The 21,103-nt window shown below is 51.6% G+C and overlaps 1 protein-coding gene across 1 annotated transcript in view; it reads left to right on the top strand.

Annotated features, from left to right (window-relative positions):
• The window catches only part of VSTM2L (V-set and transmembrane domain containing 2 like), a 42,770-nt gene extending 28,104 nt beyond the window's left edge, over window positions 1-14,666 (top strand). Inside the window, exons 2-4 of the mRNA XM_008017849.3 lie at window positions 783-952; window positions 2,695-2,745; window positions 13,296-14,666. Coding sequence (XP_008016040.2) covers window positions 783-952; window positions 2,695-2,745; window positions 13,296-13,568 — 494 coding nt within the window. The 3' untranslated portion in view covers window positions 13,569-14,666. The remainder of the gene's footprint in view (window positions 1-782; window positions 953-2,694; window positions 2,746-13,295) is intronic.
• Window positions 14,667-21,103: the final 6,437 nt, after the last annotated feature.

The following is a 21,103-nucleotide window of genomic DNA, read 5'->3' as shown; positions in this document are numbered from 1 at the left end:
AACTGCCAGCTGCAGGAGCTCTATGTCCCTGTCCTCCTGGAGCTGCCACAGGCACCAGGGCAAGGCAGGAGGTGGGGGACCTTCTTGGGATCCTCAAGGAGGACCTTTCTGGGGGCGACGTTTGAGCTGAGCTTTGCCAGATCTGAAGGAGCCAGCTGGGCAAAGAGGGGTAGAGGGAAGGGCATTCCAGAAGAACAGCCAGAGCAAGAGTGAGGCTGGAAAGGGAGGTGTGTCCACAGGACAGGGAGGAAGCCAGAGGAACGGGTGCCGATCCCCATACCTGGGGTCCCAGGGGAGGGTTCTAAGCAGGGGAGAGGCCACATCTGATTTGGTTTTGCAAAGATGGCGCTGGCTGCTGTACATGGACACTGGAGTAACTCAGGAGGGGAACCGAGCTGGGTGACTGGAAGAACCTGGAAGAGCTGTTGAAAGCGGCAGCTCCTCCTTGGCCTTCTTGCCGTCCACATCCAGCCCAGGCCTTCTCTGATCCCTGGCATGCTCTCCCACGGCGCCCAGCTCCTGGTGTGGCCTCCAGGGCCGACACCTACTCCCTCATCCCCATCTCACGCTGGCTGCTGCACACACCCTTGGCCCGCCTTGCTGAGCTTCTCGGGTGCCCACCTGAAGCCAGACCACTCCCACCAGCGGGCTTGTGGGTACCCCCACCCCCTCCACCCATCCCTCACTGTGCAGGGCCAGCTGCTCCTACATTCTCCACCTCCCTTACCACCAGCTCTGTGGTTTCCTGAGCCCCGCCACTCTTCCCCCTGTTTCTTGCACAGCCCTGTTCACAGAGACACCCCATGACATGACAGCACGGACGGGCGAGGACGTGGAGATGGCCTGCTCGTTCCGCGGCAGCGGCTCCCCGTCCTACTCGCTGGAGATCCAGTGGTGGTATGTGCGGAGCCACCGGGACTGGACCGACAAGCAGGCCTGGGCCTCGAACCAGGTAATGCCCCTGGGGAGATGCCAAGCGGGGCTGGGGAAGTCCTGGTCCCTGGGGTAGGGGTATCTCTCTGCCCCTCTTCTCCTCTGAGGGATGTGGTCTCCAGCGCTGTCCTCCACACCACACAGCTGTCTCCCTCCCTTCTTCCTCCTGGGGTGGGGGTTTTAGGTGATCGTGGAGGCTTATCTGGGGGAACAGGCAGGAGGCAGAGCTAGGCTGAACACTTGAAATGGCCACAGCAAGAAGGGCTTTCCACAGCACAGAGGGCCTCCCTTCAGGGTACAGGTGAGGAAACTGAGGCCAGAGGGACAAGCTGGCTTCAGGTTATGGAGCAAGGTAGGTCTTGTGACTCGCTTCCCACCACTTCTCCAGGCCACACGGGCAGCCTTTTTGTAAAGAGCTCTGCAAATGCTGAGTTCATTCACAGGCACACACGCAGGTGTGCACCAGGCTCCCAGCACACCCTTGGCTGCACACGTGCTCGCCCCTCTACACGTGCATGCTCGTGTGTACACACCTGTAGAGCAGATGCTGTGGGGGCTCTGCCCCATGCCCGGTGTGCAGCATGCCTGGGACCAGCCCACTGCCAACTGCCAGCTCCTCCGGCTCTGCTTGAGGGTTTTCTCTGGACACCAGAGCCTGCCAGCCAGCGAGGCAAGCAGGAGGAGCAGGGGACTCAATAGGCTGAAGCAGCCCCCACCAGTGACCTGCAAAGTTGGAGGATGAATGCCCCAGTTCCCTCGCCCTCAGCTGGGATGACCGAAGCATGTTCTTCACTGTCTCCCCGAGTGCCCAGTGGGATGAAGCTCCAATTGCCTACAGTGGTAACTAACCGACAACATACCTCCCATTATTAACTTTCTTCCCTTTCTGGTTTCACTCATCTCCCCTTCCTGTGCTTCCTGGGATCACCTCCCAGATAAACTACTTGACCTTTGTCTCAAGGTCAGCTCTTGGAGGAACTCCATCTGAATCATCTGCATCCTTACACATATGTATACACTAATGAACACGCAAACACATAGAGATCTGCCCACCCAATCATATACAACCACATGTATCTGCACACATTCACAAACACGCATTGGCTCGCTCATACACTCCCCATGTTCATGAAAGAGTGTCTCACATGTGCCCAAAGGCATAGCAAACTCTGTGTTGCTCCTGGAGGTGTCAGCTCCCCAACACTTCCAGCCCTGCCACATGCAGGCTTAGAGGACTCCAGTGGCCAGGGAAAGCCCTTAGGCAAACCGTTGCAGGTGTCTGCGGTTGGAAGCCTCCAGAGTCAGCTTGCAAAGGTGGGGAATGTGGGCAGGGTTCCCACAGCATCTGCACACACGTTCACATGGGTGACACACCTGAAAGTACAAACACACTCTCAGAGTGATCACGAGTACAAACACACTCCTAGCAACGTACCAAGCCGACGCTTAGATTTCTGCCTGTTCACACTCCCTCCAATGTATACCAAAGTACCCTTGTGTGTCTAAATGCACAAATGTGGTCATTTTCTACATACCTCCATTATCTTCTTTTGCTCTGACATCCCCTCTGTCCCCTGAGTGGATACAGAAAGCTGAGGGACCCCAACTCCAGACTCCATGGCCCCCGAGCCTCATCTGCTGTCATGAGAATCTTAGCTGTTGTCTGTATCCCTATAATGTGTCTCCCCACACTGCCACCCCACCCCCACCCTGTGCTAACACCTTGTCTCTGCTCTCTCCACCCCTCCCCGCTCCCAACAGCTAAAAGCATCTCAGCAGGAAGACGCAGGGAAGGAGGCAACCAAAATAAGTGTGAGTTTTGATAATGACTTCTCGAAAGGGCTCTAATGGAGGGCACAGCTGTGACTTAAAAAAAAATTGGGGTCCAGTTCAGCAGGGAGCTTGGGCAAGAAGATGGAAGAGAAGAAAAAGAGAAGGGAAAAAAAATGGCCCTGCTCTGTTTTTTAAAAGCCGGAGATTTTTCAAGTTCGTTCAATGATAGGCACAAAAAATGACAGGGGAGAGAAGATGCATTTTCTCCTGTCGGGGCCAAGGCTGTGTGCGTCCTGGTGCCTTCAGGCTTGTCTCGGCAGCATTTTTTATTTGGGGAACCAACGAGGTCTAATGAGCCTGAGCCAGCTTTTTTTGGCCTATCGTTACTGAGTGTTACATCATCTCGGGGTCACTCGGTGATTTGGCCCTGGGGACGGGGTGGGGGCACTCTAGCCAAAGGATTTCAGGACTGGGCAGGCCTTCTTATTTATCGACTCATTTGTTAGTAGCCACCCTCTATAAGAAGGGCCAAGCATTCACCCATTTTGCAGGTGGGGCAGCTGAGGCTCAGGAGGTCAAGGACTTGCCCGAGTCACGCCAAGGGTGACTGGTGTTGCTGAGCTACCTGGCTTCAGGGCTCAAGCTCTTTGTCACCGGGCTGTGCTGCAGGCCAGTACAGCTGGGGCCCAGGGGAGTTCAGGGGGTGACAACTTTTGTGAAGGAGGGGGCACCCAAAGCCGGTCCTGGGAGAGGCAGACAGGAGGGAGAAAGGAGGTGAACGGGGGAGAGAACACAGAGTGGAGGGGACCCGCCCGGGGACACATGTGGCCATGCAGTGAGGCAAGATTTGTGCATGGGGCGTGAGGTCAGCCTGGCAGGCGGCTAGACATCTGCCAGCACCACACTCAGAAAAGGTGGGGAATGAATGCGTGTGTGTGCGCGCATGCGCATGGTGGGGAAGCGTTTCTAAATTCACCCTTTTTTGCTTGATTCTTCCACAACTTTTCAAGGACTTGTAGGGGAGCTCAGGTCCCCAAGTCCAATTCGACAGGGATGAACAGAGGAGCCGCACCCCCAAACCGAGGTCACCATGTGGAGACTGGGCACAGGGATCATTGGGGTGCCATGTCGGGCATCAGAGGTGGCATCATGGAGGTAGAGAGGCCAGGCAGGAGGCTCCTGCAACCCCTTCACCCCCACCCTCTGCCAAGGGCGCATCCATATTGAATGCCCCGTTTCTGGCCCAAACACCCATCCGTTAAGCCCAGGCAGGTAGATCTGTGTGCATATTAATACCCTGTTCATCACAGCCCTTTCTCCTATAATTTTGCTTGGGGTTTAAGGAGCAGCTCTGGCAAAGGAGAGAATAATCTAATTGACTTAGAGGATTAGAATTCCAGGCTGCTGGGTTCCACATGAGGGGAATGCGACGACGTTAATTAGTTAAATAAAATAAATGTGCTCAGCATGAATGTGCAATTACCCCTACCCACCCACCTCCAGCCCCCGCAATGCCTGCACCAGCTGGGGCTCCGAGGGTCTGGTTAGGAAGCACACAAACAGGCATGGGCCAAGCTCCTCGTGCAGACAGCGCCATAGGAACAACCATTCCTAATACACAGGTACTCTCCCTGGATTCCTGCAGTCTGAGGAGGCAGCCCAAACTTTTCTCCATGGCCTTCAGAACTCTGCACGATTGCTCTGCCCACCCTCCAGCCTCACCTCCTCTTGCCTGACCTCACTCCCCTTCCCCTCCCAACCCTGGCAGCCTTTCCACCTTCCCATTCCTTCCCACGTCTGGGCCTTTGTACAGGCTGGTCCCCCTGCCTGCAAAGCTGTTTCTCTCTCTCTTCCCACAGAGCTCAGCTCAGGGAAGCGGCCCTTGAACTTGTGACCCAGCTGGCGCCCCTCCCATTTCCCTGCTGACTGTATTTCTTTTTTTTTTTTTTTTGAGACGGAGTCTCGCTCTGTTGCCCAGGCTGGAGTGCAGTGGCGCAATCTCGGCTCACTGCAAGCTCCGCCTCCCAGGTTCACGCCATTCTCCTGCCTCAGCCTCCTGAGTAGCTGGGACCACAGGCGTCCGCCACCGCACCCGGCTAGTTTTTTGTATTTTTAGTAGAGACGGAGTTTCACCGTGTTAGCCAGGATGGTCTCGATCTCCTGACCTCATGATCCGCCTGTCTCCGCCTCCCAAAGTGCTGGGATTACAGGCGTGAGCCACTGCGCCCGGCCCCTGCTGGCTGTATTTCTGGTTGTCATTATCCACTTGTGTGAGTTTTTGCTTCATGACTGTCTCTCCCAGAGATGGGGGGCACTGGGACTGAGCCTGCTTGACTCACTGTTGCATTTCCAGAGTCTAGCACAGAGCCTGGCATGGTGTAGGAGGTACCCAATAAATATTTGTTGAATAACTATCACACACACAGACATACACCCAGGCCAATGTGTGTGTGAACCATACACATATTTATTTTATTTTATTTTATTTTTTGAGATGGAGTTTCACTGTTGTCACCCAGGCTGGAGTGCAGTGGCGCGATGTCGGCTCACTGCAGCCTCCGCCTCCTGAGTTCGAGAAATTCTCCTGCTTCAGCTTCCCCAGTAGCTGGGACCACAGGAGCATGCCACCATGCCTGGCTAATTTTTTTTTTTTTTTGGTACTTTTAGTAGAGACAGGGTTTCACCATGTTGACCAGGCTGGTCTCGAACTCCTGACCTCAGGTGATCCTCCTGCATCAGCATCCCAAAGTGTTGGGATTATAGGCGTGAGGCACTGTGCCCGGCCAGTTGTTTGTACGTGGATTTGCCACCACAGTGTGGATCCCATGTCTGTTCACATATGCATACCGGTGACATGACGTGAACCAGTGAAAGAGCTCCTGGGGGGGCCCGGGAAGCCCAGACCCTGTGTCTACAGGGAACAGCTGAGCCAGGCAGGGACCTAGGCCTCATATTCCCGTGACTTCTAAAAATCCCGATTTTAGTGGAGTATCTCCTGAGTTTTAACTATTGGGACCTAATTAGATCTTTTGAAAAACACTGTCTAAGCCAAAGAGTGCAGTCTACAGGCTGGTGGAATCCCAGAATCTCATAGGGAGATCATTTACGTGGGAGGACAGGCATCTGTGATCAAATAATAATGGTCTAAGGTTGAAGGTAAGAAAATGCTGTCAGCTTCGAGGGGCTTGGTGGGGGGAGGGCTTCGTGAACCTGCCAGGGTGGCCCTGTTGGCCTTGTGAAGATTCAGACTGTGAGTCGGCTGTGCTGACTACCAGGCGGGGACTGTGAGGACACAGTGGGGCCAGCACTTAGCATCCCAAGAGCTGAGTCCTGGTTCCAGCTCTGCCACCTCCTCGACTCTCCCTTTTCCTCAGTTAGCTGTTGTTGAAGGCACATATGAAACACTTTGGAAACTGTAAAGTGCCATGGATTAGGCTATGTGAATGACAGTGGTTCCTACAGTGGAAACTTGTTAACGTGAATTTGTGACTCATAAAACTCTTATTCCTAGCAAGACAGCAGGCCGTGGGCAAGGGAATAAAAAAAAAAAATTCAGATGCTGGGCTCAGTGCACACCTGTAATCCCAGCACTTTGGGAAGCCAAGGTGGGCGGGTCATCTGAGGTCAGGAGTTCGAGACCAGCCTGGCCAACATGGTGAAACCCTGTCTCTACTAAATATACAAAAATTAGCCAGGTGTGGTGGTGCGCACCTGCAGTCCCAGATACTTGGGAGACTGAGATGGGAGAATCGCTTGAACCCAGGAGGCGGAGGCTTCAGTGAGCCGAGATGGCACCCCTGCTCCTGTAAGGACATCATTTATGTGGGAGGACAGGCATCTGTGAGAAAATAATAATGATAATAATAATATAGCAGCTAGCATTTATTGAGTGCTTACCATATGTTAGGAGCCATGACGAGCACTTTACACAAATTATCTCATTTAACTTGGGCCCAGGGAAGGGCCCTGGCTTAAAAATATCTCCCTTGGTAGCTTGCATCTGCTAAGGATTCCACCATTAGGTGGAATCATTTCCGTGGCTCAGGCAAACATTTCTGCTTATTGGCCATTTTCAAGTTCCGGAAGTTTTTCTTTCGATCTAACTGAAGTCCTTTGTGCTAGAATTGAGGTTAATTTTCCCCTTAACCAGTTTTGCAAGCAGAGGTAGTCCACAACTTCTTAATTTTAAGACGAGGTGAAATTCTCCACACATACCCTCCTTCCTGGGGGACTTCATCACTGTAAATGGCTCGTGGTTGGAAGCTGAGTTAAACAAAGATGACTCTGGAAAGACCACGGTCTCACACACACACCCTCCCTGCCCTCTGGGTGCTCCCAGTCCAGTGTGGGAGATGGGTGTTAATCCAGTAATCATGCATGACAAAAAATAGAATTACAACTGTGACCAAAATGAGGAGAGCTGCCATAACAGGGGATCTGATCTAGCCTGGGGGGCCAGGAGGGCTTCCTGGAGGAGGTGATGTTTGAGGTGAGCATTGAGGTGTGGAGGATTTGACAAGGAGTGGGGCACTTGGCTGGGTGTGGGCGCTGGAGGAATTGCTAGTGGCCGATGAGGCTGAGGGGCAGGCTGGGAAGAGACCTCAAAGGGCCTTGTCAGCCACTATGGGGGCCATCGAAGAGTTTAGGTTGGGGGCATTTTGAAAACATTGGTCTGGCTGTCATGGAAGAAGAGGCTGGAAGGTTGTGTAGACCTGGGAGGAGGCTGGGGTGATGGCCCAGATGGGAGAAGCCCTGGACCTTGCTTTCGCCAGTGCTGGGGGATGTGGATTCTGGAGAGAAGGGGAAGGGGTCCAATGGTGTTTAGAGGGGGTCAGTGGGCTCAGGGGTGGAGTGTGCAGAGTGTAGAAAGAAAACAGAAACGGCCATTGCAGAATTTGGCTACAGCAGTAAGACCTTCTGGGGCCCAGGTGTGGGGAGACCCTGAGTTGGGTTCTGAACATGCTGAGGGGCCAGTGAAGTGCCGGGTGGACCTGATAGAGGCTGATTACAGGGCCCGGCCTGGGGCAGGAGCCATCTGACCCCTATTCCTCACCCCAGCACCTTCCCTGGGGCCTCCCCCTCTTCCCAGGAGGCCACGTGAAGGCAAGGGTTGGCATCACGAGTACAAATCCATTCTTCAGGCATGGCTGGAAGAAGATCCCAGCCTGCCCAGTGTGAGCTGGCCTCGGGGTATCCCTGCAGTGCCCGGAAAAGCCTGGGCCATGGGGCGAGCAGGGAGGAGGCTGAACTTGGCCCTGGTCAGGGTTCGGCCTTGTCTCGTTCAGCGTAGTTAGGTGCTTAATTGCACGGCTCAGGCCTGTCGATGCCTGTGTGGAGGTGATTATGATTTACAGCTGGGTCGCCATGCAGGGGTCTCCTTTCTTCGTGGGCTCTCCAGTCGCCCTGGAGGGCTGGGCTGAGGGGCTTTCTGCATAGTGTGCGGTGGATGAAATCCAACACGCTGCTCCTGGAGTGGGATATTGGGCCCCCTCCTGTGGGAGAGGCCTCTGATGAGGTTTGGGGCTGGATTTCCCCAAGACATGGAGGGTTAGGGGCCTCGGAAAGACATGAGAAGACTGACCTATAGTTTACTGTTCAGAAGGCTCCCAGAGGGGTGGGTAGGGTGTGGACTCTGTCACCAGCTGGGTGGCCTTGAGAAAATCACTTCACCTCTCTGAGTCTCAGTGTCTTCACCTGCATCATAGGGTTATTGTGAGGTTTAAATAAGATTGATGAAGCTTGGCTGGGCGCGGTGGCTCACATCTAGAATCCCAGCACTTTGGGAGGCCAAGGCAGGGAGGATTGCTTGAGCCCAGGAGTTCGAGACCAGCCTTGGCAATGTAGTGACACCCCTGTCTCCACAAAAAGATACAAAAATTGGCCAGGAGTGGTGGTGCGCACTTGTGGCCCCAGCTACTCAGGAGGTCAGAGGGGGTGCTGAAGCAGGAGGATTGCTTGAGGCCAGGAGGTTGAGGCTGCAGTGAGCCATGGTCACGCCACTGCACTCCAGCCTAGGGTGACAGAATGAGACCCTGTCTCAAAAAAAGAAAGAAAGAAAGAAAGATTGGTGAAACTTATCACATCATCTCACAATGATCAGGTGCTGCATAAACATTAGCCACTGGCACTACTGTTGCTGTTATTATTTTTGTTACACATACGGTATTCGCCTTCTCCAGATTGTGCTTAGAGGTGTGGACCACAGGCACTGGGAGGGAGAAGTGTCTGACGTGTGTCCTCACCCTTCATCCTGTTGGAAGTTCACTTGCTGAGTTGCTTGATTGTGGGTTAGGGGTCTAGGTTCTCTGTTAGACTGTCAGCTCATGCCAGCATTACCAGGATCTGGCTGGCTCGTTGTGGTAGGCACTTGCTAAATGCTTGTTGAATGAATGGACAAATTTAGCCCAAGAAAACCAAGGCCAGAGTGCTGGTGACTTGTCAGGGTCAGCGCCTGGCCTCCCATCACTCCCTGCAGTGCTCCCTGCCCTCCTCCCTGCCCTCCTCCTCTCTGAGAGAGGAAGAGCTTGTGCTTCTGAAGGCCACATCTGTCTGTTGGCAGAGGGGGTGACAGGGAGGAGGGAGCTGGCTGCCTGGGGAGCTGTCCAGACCTTCGTGGCCCCGTCTGGGGGATGGGAGCGGGTGGGCTGAGGCCTGGGCCTCGCTTGGTGCTCCCTCCCTAGGAGCGAGTGCTCCCAGCGCTTTGCATTATTACTCCATTAGCGCCTTGTAGGGTTGACAAATGAAGGATAATTAATATCCGTGAGGGAAGCAGATGTTGAGGTAATTCGTTCCCGCTGCGCATTTGCAGCAGCATCTCCTAACTCGCCAGAGAGAGCACGCAGGACCGCAGGGCGGAGGTGATGGAGTCAGAGGGACAGGGTGGGCTCCAGCAGGGCCTGGCACTAGGGAAGAGGTGCCCCCGCAGCCAGAGGGGCTCCTGGGAGGGTTTCCTACTGCTTGCCATGGGGAAGTCCTGCCTGGGTCCCACCTCCGTGCCTCTGCTGAAGGCTTTCCCTCCATGTAGGGGATGATGGGCAGCCGGAAAGGCTCAGCATGAGGGAGGAAGGCCAGGCTCCCCGCTGCTGGACACTCTCCTCTTCCCTGTGGCCCTGCCAGCACTGGTGGCCCTCCGTGAGCCTGTCACACTACTGGGAGGGTGAGAGCACATGGAGCCCGTTCCCAGTTCCGCCACTCACTGACTCTGTGCCTCTGGGCGAGTCACTTCTTTTGGAGCCTCAGTTTCACTGTCTGCAAAGTGGGTATCATTATGCGTATTCACCCTGCCATAAAGAACTACCGGAGACTGGGTAATTCACAAAGAAGAAGAGGTTACATTGACTCAACGTTCTGCATGGCTGGGGAGGCCTCAGAAAACTTACAACAATGGCATAAGGCTAAAGGGAAGCAAGGCATGTCTTATGTGGTGGCAGGAGAAGAGGAACGAAGGGGAAACTGCTACTTTTAAACCATCAGCTCTTGTGAGAACTCACTCACTATCATGAGAACAGCATGGAGAAAACTGTCCCTGTGATCCAGTCACCTCCTACTAGGCCCCACCCTCAACACGTGGGGATTACAATTCGAGATGAGATTTGGGTGGGGACACAGAGCCAAACCATATCATCGTGTGCATGTGGCTTAAAATTAGAAAGCATGACATGTGAGTACCACTTCAGTGGGAGAAAGAAGGTCATGGGGTGGGTCCGTTCATTGCAAAAATGTTGATGATTATTTACGGAGTGCTGGGCTCTGTGATAACCACTCACATGGACAAAAATAAACATTGTCCCTGCTCTCATGGCGGGTATGGTTTAGCCAGGGAGAGAACCCAAAATCAAGTCAACAGACAAATACACAATTCAAAATGAGAAGACTGCTATGCAGGAAATAGGAGGGAGTGGGGACAGGGGTCAATTTCTTGGAGGAGGTGACATTTAGGATGAATGGGAACCAAGCAGGTGAAGATGAACAGGGAACCCCACCCAGGCAGAGGGCCCAGCACACGCAAAGGCCGCGAGGTCAGCAAGAGTTTCCCACTGGGGAGGTGGATGAAAGAGGCCTCCCCAGGGCAGATTGGTGAGATGATTAGAAGTCACACGTGTGAGTGCCCAGCCCAGGCTCAGAGACATCTGCAGGCTGCATGCAGAGGCCGTGCTTTCTCATCCCGGCCCCCTCACCGCAGGGGTGACCAGCAGGGGCATCCCACCTGGAGCCAGAAGCTGGGCTTCCCTCTCTGGGAGCTGGGGCTTGGCGGCAACAAGCCAGTTTGTTGTCCTTCCAGAAGAGAGAGACCAATAGGCCACAGGTCTGAGGCCCACTCACCTGAGCCTACAAAGCTGTCTGGGAAGGGGATCAGCGACTGGCAGCTGAGAACTGACCTCCACTGCTCTGTCTAGGCAGGAGAGGGACTGCAGGTGGGTTTTTTGGTTTTGTTTTGTTTTGTTTTGTTTCTCTAAGAAGAAGGGGCCAGGGAAGGAGAGAAGCCCCCTCCCACCACTGTTACCCCTCTCCATAGGCCCAACTCCTTCTTCTTCTTCTTTTTTAAAATAAAAAAAACCTTTTTATTTTGAGTCATAGGCTCAGGAAAAGTTTCAAAAATAGGTCATTAAGTCCCCTGTACCGGTCAGCCAGCTTCCCCAGTGGTGTATCTTATATAACTGTCCGTCTGCTTTTTCTTTTTTAATGGAAAAAAACACCCACGGCTACTTTATATTCAGGGCAGATTTATTCATAAGAGCTTTAATCTGGAAATCACACAAATGTCCATCGATGGGTGATCACATAAACCAATTGTGCAGTATGCATGTGATGGAATACTACACGGCAATGAAAAAGAACAAATGGATGGCTGGGCATGGTGGCTCACGCCTATAATCCTGGCACTTCGGGAGGCTGAGGTGGGTTGATCAATTGAGACCAGGAGTTCGGGACCAGCCTGGCCAACATGGTGAAACCCCATCTCTACTAAAAATACAAAAATTAGCTGGTCATGGTGGCGGGTGCCTGTAATCCCAGCTACTGGGGAGACTGAGGCATGAGAACTGCTTGAACTGGGAGATGGAGGTTGCAGTGAGCTGAGATCATGCCACTGCACTCCAGGCTTGGCAACAGAGACTCTGTCTCAAACAAACAAATAGATGCAGGCAGCAACATGGAGAAATCTCACCGATAACAGGTTGTGTCGAAAAAGCCAGGCACAGGAAAGAAGCCACACATACAAGAGTTCCAAAACAGAAAAAAACTATCTATGGTGACAGAAGTCAGTCAGAAAGCGGGGGACCCCAGTGGGGGAAGTATTGCTGAGTGAAGGGTGTGCTCTAGGGGGTCGCGAATGTCCCATGCTTTGCTTTGGATGGTGGTTACACAGGATCCTCGGTTACATTTCCTCGGGCTGTGTGCACTTTATATAAGTGACACTCCCATTTTAAAACAGAAATGTAAAAACCCAACCAAATAAAACAAAAAGTCAAAGTACAAAGACGAATATAACAAACATCCTTGCTCCCCCCAAGTAGAGTGAATAGTTATCAGCATCCTGATATATTTGTCATCAGCCTTTATATTGTTTTGTTTTGTTTTTTATTGTGTTATTTTATTTTATTTATTTATTTTTTTGAGACAGAGTCTCGCACTGTCGCCCAGGCTGGAGTGCAGTGGTGCAGTCTCGGCTCACTGCAACCTCCGCCTCCTAGGTTGTTCAAGTGATTTTCATGCCTCAGCCTCACGAGTAGCTGGGATTACAGGCAGGTGCCACCACACCCCCGGCTAGTTTTTGTATTTTTAGGAGAGACAGGGTTTCCCCGTGTTGCCCAGGCAACATGCCCAGGTCTCAAACTCCTGACTTCAAGTGATCCGCCTGCCTTGGCCTCCCAAAGTGCTGGGATTCCAGGCATGAGCCACCACACTTGGCCTGGTTTGGTTTTTAAAAGACCGGTCTCACTCTGTCACCTAAGCTGGAGTGCAGTGGTGCGATCATGGCTCACTGCAAGCCTCAAACTCCTGGACTCAAACAGTCCTCGCACCTCAGCCTCCTGAGTAGTACCTGGGACTGCAGGCACCTCTATTATTTTTTTTTTTTAGGAAATGTACACTTTCAGACTAAATGAGGACTTTGCTTTGTAGTCTACAGCAGGTCCACTTCCTCCCCTCTGTTCTGCCCCAGAGTCCACCACTGTGAGGAGGTCCTGGTGTTCCCTCCTGTCTATTTTAAACTTCCACACCCGGAAGACCCCAAAACCAGTATAGAGTAGGTTTCTGTGTTAATTTACATAAATGGCATCCCCTGGGGGCAGGCAGCAGTGAGAGCTTTCCCTCTGCTGTTTGCCACTGAGCTCACGTGCCTAGTTCTAGCTCCGTCTTTCAGACCACTCTGCAGTGCTTCATGCAGGAACTGCTTAGTTATGCAGTCTGTTGATGGACATGGCAGTTGCTTTTACTTTTTTGCTATTTAACTCACTCTTGTGCAAACCTTGGTGGGCCCTTGTGGGAGTGTTTCTGGGGCTCCAGTCCTAGGATCCTGGGACCCCCGTACTCTTCTTCTCCCCCACTGTCACGGGATAGACAGGTCACAGTCTCTCTGTCACCCCCAGGTGGTCAAGGTGGTGGGCAGCAACATCTCCCACAAGCTGCGCCTGTCTCGGGTGAAGCCCACGGACGAAGGCACCTATGAGTGCCGCGTCATTGACTTCAGCGACGGCAAGGCCCGGCACCACAAGGTCAAGGCCTACCTGCGGGTGCAGCCAGGGGAGAACTCCGTCCTGCACCTGCCCGAAGCCCCTCCCGCCGCGCCCGCCCCGCCGCCCCCCAAGCCAGGCAAGGAGCTGAGGAAGCGCTCAGTGGACCAGGAGGCCTGCAGCCTCTAGACTGATGCCCCTGCCCCTGCCCACCCGCCCCCACGCTGTACAGAGTGCATGAGGAGCCGCCGGACCACTGGGGACGGACTGCCTGCATCCAGCCGCGCCCTATCCCCGAGGCCGCCTGTGGCCACCATGTTGGCCCTCTTTCCACCACCCCTTGCTCAGCATGTAAGCCCCACCCACCCCTGCCCTTTCAGACCCCTGTGGTGACCTGGCTCAGAGAAGGTGGCCCTGAGCACCAAGGGGCCATCCGCCCTGAACACTGGGGCGGGGACCATGCTGGGGCCCGGGGCCACCCCCTTCCTGTCACCAGCTTCTGTGGAGTCCAGTGTTTTGCTTTGCTTGCTTGTTCCCATCCTGTCCTGAGCCGGGGCCCCCAGCCTCACCTCCCTCCTCCTACCATCCCTCACTTGGACCTGGGGGTGTGGACAGTGACCCCTCCCTGAATATGAACTTGAATCTTCTGAGCAGAACTAGGGCCTCTCCCCTGGTGAAGACCAAGGGAACAGAGTTCCCAGGAGGGCCCTTCTGGGGCAGTGGCTCTGCAGGGTCACTCACGGAGACCTGCGGGAACAGCGAGACGCCCCACCACCCCCTGGCAGGTCCTTCCTGTTCAGCTCCCTGTGCGACCCTCCAGGGATGCAGGGGATCCAGGATTCTCTGCCCTGTCACAAGGCAAGTCAGAAGGGAGGGGCCTTCCCCTCAGACCCATGGCCCCAGGCAGAGTTTTGCACCAGCAGGACCCCTTTGAGGGTCTTCAAGGCTCTCCCAGGAGTCCCCCTCTGCTGGCCCCCAATGCCCCAGCCCCCTTTTGGGTCCTGTGCCCAGTCCACCCCAGGGCCTGGGGCTGTTGGGAGCCAAGGGCCCCCTGGTACTCAATTCTCTCACGATTCCCGATCAGGGGCACACCTGCCCCCTGGTTATTTGTAAATATTTCTATTCGATCCAATTCCCCTTGGAATTGGCTCACACCTCTGGCTGCCGCTCAGTGATGATGTGGGGGAGGTGGGAGAGGCCGAGGGCTTTGCCTAGGGGTGGGGTGCCCTGTATACATGATCTAGTCCGTGATTACCAGCCAACCTGAATAAAGCGGTTTTAAACAAACCTCTGGGCAGTGTCTTTCTGGGGCATTTGTGCCTGGGGGCAGTGTGTGGGGTGGAGGCGGGAAAGCAGGTGGCTAGCTCACACCCACGCCTCACTCAGCATCTTTCTCCTGCTGTGCACCCCAAGCAGCGCCTGGCTTCGCAGTGCAGAGCACAGGACCGGTGGGGGCAGAGGGAGAGGGTGGGAGACAACCAGCTTTTGTTCAGCTCCAATCCTGTTACCAGGCACTCGAATTACTCTTTGCCTCTGAGATAATCACCCATAGAGAAGACTGCATAAAACATGTTTACACAGTTTTGTAAATAATGTAAAGCAAATACTTGTGTAGCCACTACCTACCAAACATAGCACCCCAAAAGAGAACCTCCCCAAGCCTCATGTGTCACCTCCATCTATCCCTTCTCCTCCCTCTTAGAGGCAGCCAGTGTCCGGACATTTAAGGTAATCTCATTCTTTTTTTTTTTTTTTTTTTTTTTTTGAGACGGAGTTTCGCTCTGCCACCCAAGCTGGAGTGCAGTGGTGCAATCTCGGTTCACTGCAACCTCCATCTCCCAGGTTCAAGTGATTCTCCTGCCTCAGCCTCCCGAGTAGCTGGGACTATAGGCATGTGCCACCATACCTGGCTAATTTTTTTGGATTTTTATTAGAGCCGGGGTTTCGCCATGTTAGCCAGGATGGTCTCGATCTCCTGACCTCATGATCTGCCCGCCTCGGCCTCCCAAAGTGCTGGGATTACAAATGTGAGCCACTGTGCCTGGCAGTTTTTTTTGTTTTGTTTTTGTTTTTGTTTTTTTTTGTATTTTTAGTAGAACCGGGGTTTCACCATGTTGGTCAGGCTCGTCTCAAACTCCTGACCTCAAATGATTCACCCGCCTCAGCCTCCCAAAGTGCTGGGATTACAGGTGTGAGCCACTGTGCGCAGTCGGTAAGCCCATTCTTAATGTTCTTTTTGTAGTCTTACTACCTAGGTGTATGTCATTTTGTTTATTTTTTAAGTTCCGGGGTGCATGTGTAGGATGTGCAGGTGTGTTTCACAGGTGAATGTGTGCCACGGTGGCTTGCTGCGCCTATCAATCCATCAGCTGGGTATTAAGCTTGGCATGCATTAGCTATTTTCCCGCTGTTCTCCCCCTCCCCCGCTCTCCCCTGCCTACGTCATTTTAAACAATGTATGTGAGTTTCCTCCATTGTCTGACCTGCATATGCACAGAATCATACTGTATTTCTCGCATCTCAATTTGTGAGATTCATCTATGTTGCTGCATGTGTCTGTAATTTGTTCACCTTTATTGCTGTACAATATTTCACTGTATGATTATCTCACCATCTATCAACTTATTGCTGACAAGAATTGGAGTGTGTTCCCGACTGGGTACTATGACTTACAACAACACTGCTACGAGCACACTGGTCCGGATCTCCTGGGGCACACGAGCCTGAGATTCTCCTAGTGGATTTAGCGGGTCAGAGACTTAGGCACTTTACTTTGGGATCTCATTTTCTCGTATAAGGTATCAACAACCCCTTATTACAGTTGAGGAAACAGGCTCAGAGAGGTTAAGTAGCTTGCCCAAAGTCACAGAGTTGTTGAACTCAGACCTCCCTTAGCCTTAGTCTGTTTGTCTTGTTTCTGCCAGGTCTGGACCAGCTCCCCGGTCCCTGCCATCCCATACTACACCCTGGGCTCTTGATTCCCCTTGGCTTATTCCAGCTGAGGGTCCCACCCACCATGGTCCTGCTGAGAATCTGCCTGAGGACGTGTCCACCTGGGGCTCTCAGGTCAAGCCCTCACAGCCAGAGTGGCCATCTGGTCCTTGCTCTGCAACTGCAGAAACCACAGGCACCCCTTGGGGACTGGGAACTGTGGAAATGATGACTGACATTGGCCCTGGGCCCCGTATCCCAGCCCTGTGCTGATCACCACAGTAGCCCTGAAGCAGGCCTTGCATCTTCTGTCTTCAGATGAGGACAGTGAGGTTCAGAGAAGGGTAGGCTGGAGGATGGATGGATAGATGGATGATGGATGGATGAGGACATGAATAATAACCAGGCGATGAAGCAGGCGGGACTCTGCACCTGCAGCAGAATCCAGGTATGCCAGGGATAGATGGTCTATGTCCTGTGGTCCTCTCAGGCCACTGGCTAGCCTGTACTCAATGAATATGGTCTCTTCCAGAATACAAGGCTGGCTCTGGAAGGCCCAGGTCCCTCTAGGAGGGTATGGGAGGATCTATGTCACGCTAGAGTGATAACAATACTCACCAGCTCTGAGCACCTCCTACGCACCAGGCACTTGTCAAGGGCTTTCCACAGGAAGTTCTGATATTCCACAGGGTTTCATCCAACCCTCCCAAGGGTCTATGTCCCATCCCTGGCCATTTTACTCCCATAGAGGGGTCCCCCCAACCTCCTTAGAGGGATTTTTCTTGTTCCACTGGGAAGACAGACAAAGGAAGAGGGAGGTGCCCGGGTTAGAATCCTGCTTCTGCCCATCTTTGCCCCATGGCCGCAGGCAGGGCTTTTCACCTCTCTGAGGCTCAGTTCCCTTTTCTGTACGATGGGGATGCTCCTAGGGAAGTGCAAATCAAAACCACAATGTGTTACCACTTCACACACACGAGGACGGCTGGAATAAAAAAGACAGACACTAACACGTACTGGCGAGGATGTGGAGACATTAGAACCCTCATGCACTGTGGGTGGGAATGTAAAAGGATGTAACTGCTTTGGAAAACAGTCTGGTGCTCCTCCCAAGGTTAGTCAGAGAGTTACCAAATGGCTGAGCAATTCCGCTCCTAGGTATCAGCCCAGGAGGACTGAAAACACATGACCACATAAAAACTCATGCCTGAATGTTTACAGCGGCAATATCCATAATCACCAAGAAATGGAAACAACCCCCATGTCTATCAAATAATGGATGGCTAAATAAAATGTGGTATATGAGCCTGGGTGTGGTGGCTCACACCTGTAATGCCAGCACTTTGGGAGGCCGAGGTGGGCGGATCATGAGGTTAGGAGATTGAGACTATCCTGGCCAACATGGTGAAACCCCATCTCTACTAAAAATACAAAAATTAGCCGGATGTGGTGGTGCATGCCTGTAATCCCAGCTACTCAGAAGGAGAAGAATCGCTGAGGCTGAGGAAGGAGAGGAAGGCTGAGGCAGGAGAATCACGTGAACCAGGGAGTTGGAGGTTGCAGTGAGCTGAGATTGCCCCACTGCACTCCAGCCTAGCGACAGAGCGAGACTCCGTCTCAAAAAAAAAAAAAAGTGGTATATCCAGACAATGAAATATTATCTGGCAATAAAAAGCAGTGACATTCTGACACTACATGCTACACTGTGGCCGAACCTTGAAAACACTGTGCTAAGCAAAAGCAGTCAGACACAAAAGGCCACATATTGTATGATTCCATTTATATGAAATGCCCAGAATAGGCAAATCCACAGAGACAGAAATCAGATTGGTAATTGCCTGGGACTAGGGGACAGGAGAGTGGGAAGTGACTGCTAATGGGTATGAGTTTCTTTTGGGGGTGATGGAAACGTTCTAAAATTGATCGTGGTGATGGCTGCACAATGGTGTGAATATACAACAAGTCATTGAATGCACACTCTAAATGGGTGAACTGTGTGGGATGTGAATGATATCCAAATAAAGTTGTTAAATGAAACAAGATGCTCTTGACCACTGTGCCCACATCAGGCGTGGGGAGACGCTTAGGAAATTCTGGCTCCTATTAATATTGCTGTGATTTTCATGTGATGCCAGAGCAAAGTTTGCTTGTCCTCTAGTCTGGTTGGGGGTGGAGATGGGAGCAGTAGAGAAACATGAGGCTGGGGGAGGGAGGGCATTTCTTTTTTTTTGTTTTTTTTTTTTTGAGACGGAGTCTTGCTGTGACACCCAGGCTACAGTGGAACGGTGTAATCTTGGCTCACAGCAACCTCTACTTCCTGGGTTCGAGCGATTCTCCTGCCTCAGCCTCCTGAGTAGCTGGGATTACCGGCATGCACCACCACAACCAGCTAATTTTTGTATTTTTAGTAGAGACAGGGTTTCACTATATTGGCCAGGGTGGTCTCGAACTCCTGACCTCAAGTGATCCACCCACCTTGGCTTCCCAATGTGCTGGGATTACAGGCGTGAGCCAACGTGCCCGGCTACAGGGAGAGAATTTCTTAAAGGGAGTGCCCAGGCCCTACTCAGAAGGCTCAGAAAAACCTCAGTGTAGCTGTGGGCTACTTTCCCTTTTGTGCCCAGCATAAGAATAGCACGGGGCCTGGGGTGCTTGTTTTAAGTTCAGATGTCCAGACCCTGTCTTGGCCTTCAGACTCTCACCTGCCAGCACCTATAGTCAACTAGTGACCCCCAAGATGACAATATGTCTTGGTGATGGTTCCACGTGGATTTTTTAATCACTATAGAATATTCCATTTTATTAGGCTGATCTTGCATTGCCATAAAGAAATACTCGAGACTGGATGATTTAGAAAAAAACAAGAGGTTTAATTGGCTCACGGTTTTGCAGGGTTTACAAGCATAACACCAACGTCGTCTTGGTTTCTCTATAATAGGCTTGTTTCCAATCTTGCCCTATTATAAACAATGTTGCAGTGAATTTCCTAGATGATAAATCTGTTCATACATATGCAAATATGTTCGTAGGATAAATATGTAGAAGTTATATTGCTGGGTCAAAGAGTCGTGCATTTCATTTTTAATGTTTCAATTTTTGGGGAGACAGGGTCTTGCTCCGTCACCCAGGCTACAGTGCAGCAGTGTAATCTCAGCTCACTGCAACCTCAACTTCCTGGGCTCAAGCAGTCCTCCCACCTCAGCCTCCTGAGTAGCTGGGACCATAGGCATGTGTCACCATCCCCAGCTAATTTTTTGATTTTTTTGTAGAGAAGCGGTTTTACTATGTTGCCCAGGCTGGTCTTTGGCAATCTGGCAATATCGACCAAGAGTAATTGGACAATATTACTCTTGTTATGAGAATAACTTGTTATGAGCTTGCACCTGGCTGACTTGTGCATTTTAAATCTTGATCAATATTGCCAAATTACTCTCTACAGATGTAGGGCCAATTTACACTCCTACAAGATATATGTGAGAATGTGCACCTAATCCCTGACTCCCCCAGTCTCTTCAACCCCAGAATCAAACACGTTGGTGCAGTTCTCTATTGGTTAAAATGGAATCTTTTTTTTTTTTTTTTTTTTTGAGACGGAGTTTCGCTCTTGTTGCCTAGGCTGGAGTGCAATGGCACGATCTCAGCTCCCCTCAACCTGTGCCTCCCTGGTTCAAGCGATTCTCCTGCCTCAGCCTTTCAAGTAGCTAGGATTACAGGCAGGCGCCACCACGCCTGGCTGATTTTGTATTTTTAGTAGAAATGGGGTTTCTCCATGTTGGTCCGCCCACCTCAGTCTCCCAAAGTGCTGGGATTGCAGGCGTGAGCCACTGCGTCCAGCCTAAAATGGAATCTTACAGTGGTTTCAATTTACATTTCTCCTATGAGTGCGATTGGCCATTTTTTTGCTTGTTTAAAAACCAAACCACATGTGCTCCATTTTCTGTGAACTGACACCTCATAATCTTTTTCACTGGCTTGTTGATTGCCATTTTATTGATTTGTAGGAGTTCCTTCTGAGATGAATTGCAAACTTTTTTCCTTTTTTTAAATCTTTTGGCTTTGTTTACAGGGTCTTTTTGTATTTGTCAAGTAAATATTTTTAATCATTAAGTAGTTTGTACATATTAATCTTCCATTTTATCATTTCTGTGTGTCCTTTCATTTATATAAATGTAAATTTGATCCTTCAGGAATTGAAATTGTTTTAAGGTATGAGGGGGGACCCAATTTTGTTTTCTAGATTTTAAACTTTTTCTATCTCATCTTGGCACGATCTATTTTTTCCCCCACTGATTTGAAATGCTACCATTACTATATTCTAAGCTCCCACATATATATAGACTACTTCTCAACTTTCTTTCCTACTCCTTTGATCTCATTCATAGTTCAGTACCATGCTGTTTAAATTATTATAGTTTTGTAACTTATTTTAATACATTTTAAGGCTGTTTTTGACTTCACTTTCTGTTTAATTTTTATTCCCACAACTTGCCTGGATTCATCTTTGCTTTTCCATGTGAACTAGAATAATCTTATCCACTTTTTTTTTTTTTTTTGAGACGGAGTCTCACTCTGTCACCCAGGCTGGAGTCCAGTGGCGCAATCTCGGCTCACTGCAAGCTCTGCCTCCCAGATTCACGCCATTCTCCTGCCTCAGCCTCTGGAGTAGCTGAGACTACAGGCACTCACCACCACGCCCGGCTAATTTTTTGTATTTTTCGTAGAGATGGGGTTTCACCATGTTAGCCAGGATAGTCTCGATCCCCTGACCTCATGATCTGCCCGCCCTGGCCTCCAGA

Source organism: Chlorocebus sabaeus, chromosome 2 (assembly GCF_047675955.1).
Source record: "Chlorocebus sabaeus isolate Y175 chromosome 2, mChlSab1.0.hap1, whole genome shotgun sequence".
NCBI lineage: Eukaryota > Metazoa > Chordata > Mammalia > Primates > Cercopithecidae > Chlorocebus > Chlorocebus sabaeus.
This window is presented reverse-complemented; position numbering and strand designations above follow the sequence as displayed.